The sequence below is a fragment of the Rhineura floridana genome, chromosome 8 (assembly GCF_030035675.1).
Source record: "Rhineura floridana isolate rRhiFlo1 chromosome 8, rRhiFlo1.hap2, whole genome shotgun sequence".
Classification (NCBI taxonomy): domain Eukaryota; kingdom Metazoa; phylum Chordata; class Lepidosauria; order Squamata; family Rhineuridae; genus Rhineura; species Rhineura floridana.
The window spans coordinates 84,017,094-84,023,500 of NC_084487.1; the positions used below are offsets into that span (position 1 = coordinate 84,017,094).

Consider the following 6,407-nt stretch of genomic DNA (forward strand, 5'->3'; position numbering starts at 1 on the left):
GGGGGGCAGGGAGAAACTAAAAGGAGGAATTGCAGGAATATCAACAACAACAAATTTTATTTGCTTATAGCCATAGGCCATTGCAAAATTGCAGGAATATCTGTAGGAATGTTTACTAAAATATTGCACACTGGTTGTAACGTATGAGTACATCTTAATGTAAATGTATGAAGCAGCCATGTCCCTTTCAAAAGCAATAGTAGTTTTTCTATGGCAAAACAATGTAGCCCATATCGAGATAAGAAGACCAGACAGCTTTCTGTAAATCTGTTTCGCAGTTTTTCGAGCTGTAGCCATTGAAACAGCAAAGATCTTCACTGTGCCTTTTCTCATCTGCATTCCCCACTTGTGAAAAAGATGAACAGATGTGTCGTTCTAGGTTATATAATCTATTTCACATGAATTTATTTTGTATTAACAAAGGAATTCCAACTTTGACCTTTACTTTTGGAAAAGAAAAAATGACATTATTGTTAGAGACATTTTCTGTTTTCATAGTAAATGAACTCAATTTGGGAGTAAAAGCAAAGTTAATATGGTTCCCTTGTTGAATACATTGATTTTAGCCTACTCTATTTGTCACAGAGGTCCATTAAGCTTTTTGGATGAAAAACTGAGTCCCAAAGGCATAACCTTTCCATGTATATATGTAGAAGTAGAAACATTTGTCATTAGAAGATCATGAGTATTAAATTAAGGAACACAGTTGTCACATAGATCCTTGGCAAAGATCCCATAAGCAAATATACAAACATGAATTTGGCTGCTCTTTTTTTTTCTCCCTTTGGATTTTGATGGAAAGGGGTGGTTCACTTTATTTAAGCCAACAAGTTTATTTAAATGTATCTGTTTAACTCTTCTGTGTTTCTGTGTGTCTGTATTTCTGAATTTGCTCCTGGCTAAGGCAACTGCAACCTCTCAAATTACATAAGCTTCTACTTGTCAAGAAGAGTGAAGATTTTTTTGAGTTTCTCACATGTTTTTATTGGAGGACAAGAGAGAAAAGTTATAGTGAAATTCAAGCCCACTGATGCATGAACCCATATGCTCCAAGACATATTGCAACCTAAACAACTGGTAGTGTATTTACTAGCTTGTCTTCCACAGCTGCCAAACTGTAGCTCTTCTGCATTATGGAGAATTTCTCATTTTCTCAAGAGGTCTATGAGCCTAGCATCCCTTTCCTTCCCAGTTTTGTCAGCTCAACAAACACATCAACTCTGCCTGAAAGACAACCAAGAGATGAACAATTAGCTCAGGTAGAGATTGCTGTGTTAGGAATAATATTTACAACAGCATCTGTGGGCAACATCATCCTCATACTGGTGTTATGGAGGAGAAGAATGAAACTGTCAAGGATATACATGTTCCTGCTTCATCTGAGTATTGCAGACCTGATGGTTGCATTCTTTCAAGTCCTTCCTCAGCTCTTTTGGATAATTACAGATGTTTTCATGGGTCCAGACATCCTGTGTAGAATCATCATTTATCTCCAGCTGTTGAGCATGTTTGCCTCCACTTATATGATAGTCATTATGGCAATGGACAGATTCCAAGCAGTGTGCCACCCCATGGCCTCTTTTCAAAAGAAAGGGGTTCTCTGGAATGCGCCTATCTGCATCAGCTGGTTTATCTCTCTGGTCTTTAGCATTCCCCAAGTATTTATTTTTCGGAAAAGAGAGGTTTCCCCAGACATATTTGACTGCCAAGCTGACTTCATTGAACCCTGGGGCACAAAGGTATATGTGACTTGGATTTCCATAGCTATTTTCTTCCTTCCTGCAGCTATCCTCATCATATGCCATGTGAGGATATGCAGAGCAATCCAAATGAACATGCATTTGAAAAGCTGCAATGAATTTGAAGTAACTCATCATAAGCAAATACAGTCATCCCTGAGAAACAATGCGAACTGTATGTCAAAGTCTATGATCAAGACTATAAAGATGACAGTGGTGATAGTTGTTGCTTATATTTTCTGTTGGTCACCATTTTTCATTGCACAGCTATGGACTGCATGGCACCCCAGTGATGCTAGGACTGAAGGTAAGCATTCTATTCTTCTGACTGACACATGGCCAATAATTACATTGATATACTTTTCTATCTTGCTCAGTTTGTATTACCATAGAATCATCAAAATGTGATGCTTGAGAATGCTGTTTGTAGATTGATAACAATTTTTTTTGCTTTGCATGATTCTGTGCAATTAATATGTTTTGTCTGCATGTGTGTCTCCAAATGTGAGTAAATTATTTATGAGCACCAAAGTCTTATTTTTAAAGTTGGAGGACTTTGGTTCAAAAAAGTTATTTAAAAGGCAGTCTTGAAATACTTGCACCTAAAAGGTTGCTTTATGTTATATTCATTAAAGAATTATGTTTTATGAAAAACTGGAGCAGATGGAAATATTTACACAATAATGCTGTAACTTTTTGGAGACATTTCTAATTACTCTTACAAATAGTCTATAGTTCATGTGAAATGCTACATTTGATCTGACCAGTAATCTGATTCTAAATAAATATAAAGTGAATTTTGAAAATGTGACAAAATATTTCTAAAGACATTTGGAAAATCCTCCCTCCCAAACAAAAAAATCTATAGCAAAATAATTGGTTGAAGAATAATGGAGTCACTGAAGATTAAAATTTCCTTTGTCTTCTGTGAATGATTTGTAAATTCTTTTCCTTTCAGGTCCAGTAATAACCATTCTTATGCTCCTAGGGAATCTTAATAGCTGTGTTAATCCATGGATTTATATGTACTTTTGTGGTCAAATACCATGTTCAAAAAAAATACTGGACAACCCTTCAGCTAACGATGAGTCTACCATTACAGGCAGCGTTCACTTGGGAGAGAAAGAATTTGAAGACAATACGACGACTGTGTAATTATCAACTCCTGCTTTATAGCTTCTATTTGTTTGTTGCATTCACATTGAACTAGTTTTCTTATTTGGGTAAGTGCATGTGTGGTAGGAAAGATTGTTTCCTTTACATACATAGTTTATTTAGGTTTTAAGCAAATATATACAAAGTTTTAAAAATTCCCAGGATGATGTAAGAGGCATATTGAAAGGGAGATAATGGTCATACAGACACTGCATCTAATCCTTTGGAAGATTTTTGTGTGTGGAGTGCCAAAGTCCATACACACCAAGGTACATTTCAAACTACATGTACTTTTAGTCTGCTCTCAATTCTATATCCTTTTACAGCAGCTTTGGTGAGCATATCATAAAACCTCCAGAACCTTTGCCTTGGTAAATGCATAGCTGAGTTCTCTGCAGGTCCCCCCCCCCACAAACTATACTAAGCACACTTTTGAGTAACATATTAATACTAGCCATTTGTGCCATGCTGGAGAGCAGGGTGGGGAGCCTGTGCCCCTCCAGTGCTATTGGACTCCAATTCCTGTCAGCAACAGCCAGTCAAGAGGACTGATGAGAGCTGAAGTCCAGCAACAGATGGAGGACCACAGATTCTCTAGCCCTGCTTAAGAGTCGTCAAAGCATTTCACATACACTAATGCAGTAATGTTTATAAGATCCTGTGTGTGTTCCCAGTTTGCAGATGGGCTGCTCAGGCTGAGAAGGTAGTAGCATACCTAATCCCACACAGTGAGTTTGTGACTGAGTTGATGATTCCCTGATTTTTTACACTGCTTACCCATCATTATGCTCTATTTTAGGCCCAAATCATTTTAGAATGTAGTTAGCAAACACAAAATGTTCAAATGGAGTTCTCAGAGTCACCTGTGAAAAAGCTTTCAGAAGTCAATCTGCCACTGCAAGATTTTTTGCTAATCCATTTAATCATGGGCATGTTTTGTAATATGTGCTCTTTAAAATCACCCTATGTCAAAGTGCAGAAATGGATCACTGACTTATTTATCTAAGGCAGGGTAGCCAATGCGGTGCTACCCTGAAATGTTGTTGGATTACACCTCCCTCCAGCCCCAGGCAACATAAGCAATGGTCATGGATGATGGGAGTTGTAGTCCACAATATTTGGAGAGCGCGATGTTGGCTGCCCCTACTCTTAAGTCAGGGGTGGCTAACCTTTCTCAGATTGAGGGCTGCATGGGTTCATGATAAACCCTCTGGGGATTGCACATCAAAGTGGGTGTGGCTGCAGTATGTGTGGCCAAAGTATAAAAGTGGGTGTGGTAAAAAAAGAGGACATGGCCAAGGATATAATGTAAGCAAATAAGGTAAAGTCATGTGAAGAATAATCTAAGTCAAGGATGTAGTGCAGCAAAATAGGGTAAATAAAGGATGGCTGAGAAAACAGTATCAAAGTGATCAAGAGGGTGAACATGGGTATACTATGTGCTATGTGGTAAGGGTTACTAAGGCTGTGTTTATATCAGGTGCGGGAAACTTGTGGCCTTCCAGATATTGTTGGACTCCAAGGGCTATCAGTCACAGCCAGCGTAGCAAATGCTTGGGGATGATGGGAGTTGTTTATATGAACAAGAGCAAAGAGATGCATCAGAGTAATTTAGGAGTGTGTGTTGGCTTCACATGGGCAGGTCAAAATTTCTCATTTTGATCTATTCTACAAGAAGGATTCAGTGAAGCATTTGTATTCTACATGCATGATTCAATGAAGTTCAGGCTCACATGTAGTCAGACTCAGAAAGACACTGTTTTATGCGTCTGTACATTCCTGACGAAAAGAACCTTCAGGACCAGCCTTTTGCAGGGTCAGACTCCTTGTGAGGGAAGGGCCATATCTCAATGGCAGAGCATCTGCTTTGCATGCACAAGATCCTAGATTCAGTTTTCAGCATCTCTAGGTAGTGCTAGGAGGGAACCCTGTCTGAAATCCTGGAGAGATGCTGCTAGTCGGTATAGACAATACTGAGCTAAATGGACCAAATAGTCTAATGCAGTTTAAGGCAGCTTCCTACATTCTTAATACTATAGATATATATCAGCCTATTTGAAAACATACAGGTTGAGCATAGAGTAGCAAGCAGGCAAACATAGTATCAATTCCACCCCCAAAACTAGCAGCATGTATTAACATCCCTTCCAAAAAGGCTGCTTCTTATAAACTTTCACTATCTATAGTTCTGTCTTCTTCAGAACTGCCAAACCGTGCCTGCATACATACCAAACATTTAAAGCACATCCTCCCGATACAAAGAATCCTAGGAATTGTAGTTTAGCCCTCACAGAACTACAATTCCTAGTACCCTCAACAAAGTACATCTCCATGGCCTTTTTGCTCATCCTTCTTATCTACCTTAGGTACCCAAATTTACTCGCCATTGATAGGGAGTATCCACCATTACTTTCCCTTGGGACAATAGAAGAAATGCAAAGATAATTCATATAGATTCCTTTCATCCAGCCCAGGGATTATATATGATGTAGTGTGAGCTAAACACTGCAATAATTAAAATCTATGCCCAGTCAGTCATAGACTCTGCATGTCCTTGGCCAAATCGCAACTTCCCAGCCTCAGTTGTTATTCTGCAAAAGGTAAAGAATAGTGACCTACTTTATAGGTTTATTATGTAGAGAAATAAGATTGACTGTTGAAGCAATCTGCCCATTAAAACTTCTTTATAAACGATTGTCACCCCTACTCTGACTAGAACTCTGGCCAGGAAGGGATATATATGTCAGTCTGAGTAAAACAAAAATGGGTTAAAATCACTGAGGGCTCCTGTGAAATGCTGCAGGGGTGTGTATAAAAATACTCACCAAATTGTCCCATTGTTGGAGATACAAGGTCATGTGGCTCGTGGTCCATCTGATAAGACATTATATAGGACTTTATTTTTTAACATACAGAATTTCTGATCTAGAATGTCCAGCTGTAACCTTAATCAGGATTAGCTAGTCCACATACAAATGCAACAACATCATCAATAAAGTATTGCCTAATCAACTTTACTCTTGCCTGTCAGACTTTATGCCAGGTTTTTCTTGTACTCCTGACCCCTGAATTTGGAGGTCTCTACCTCTTTATTCAACCTTTAGATTTTCCATGTTCGTTCTTCTTAAAACCCTCTGAACTTCCTCTGTTGATATGGACAGACTCCCTGGGATTTGACATGTTGTGACCAATGAATCAATGTCTGGCACTGTCCTTTCAAAAACTTGACACAGGCAGTCAGTTTCTTGGTATTGATGTTTGAGTGACTCCACAAAGTTATGTTTTGTAAATTGTGACAGGATTGCAGCCTGTTTCTTAGCTGTCAGCTCACAGTGTAACTCACTTCCCAGGGAGGTTCTTACAACTACAGTCCCTAGAGGACATGATCACAATATCTCTTTTGTGGTCCTCTAGCACTTGATTGTGTTCTGTAAGCCTAAGGCTGTTGGCAAGGCAAATTAAACACATTATATTGATTAATAGAGAGACAAGTAAATTATTTATGAGGATCTT

General features: G+C 38.7%; 1 protein-coding gene across 1 annotated transcript; it reads left to right on the top strand.

Moving 5' to 3' along the window:
* The first annotated feature begins 1,133 nt into the window (after window positions 1-1,133).
* On the top strand, window positions 1,134-2,927 carry LOC133389998 (mesotocin receptor-like). The gene is made up of 2 exons (XM_061637838.1): window positions 1,134-2,046; window positions 2,698-2,927. The coding sequence occupies exons 1-2, from the start codon at window positions 1,134-1,136 to the stop codon at window positions 2,892-2,894; spliced, it is 1,110 nt and encodes a 369-aa protein (XP_061493822.1). The 3' UTR covers window positions 2,895-2,927.
* The last annotated feature ends 3,480 nt before the right edge of the window (window positions 2,928-6,407 follow it).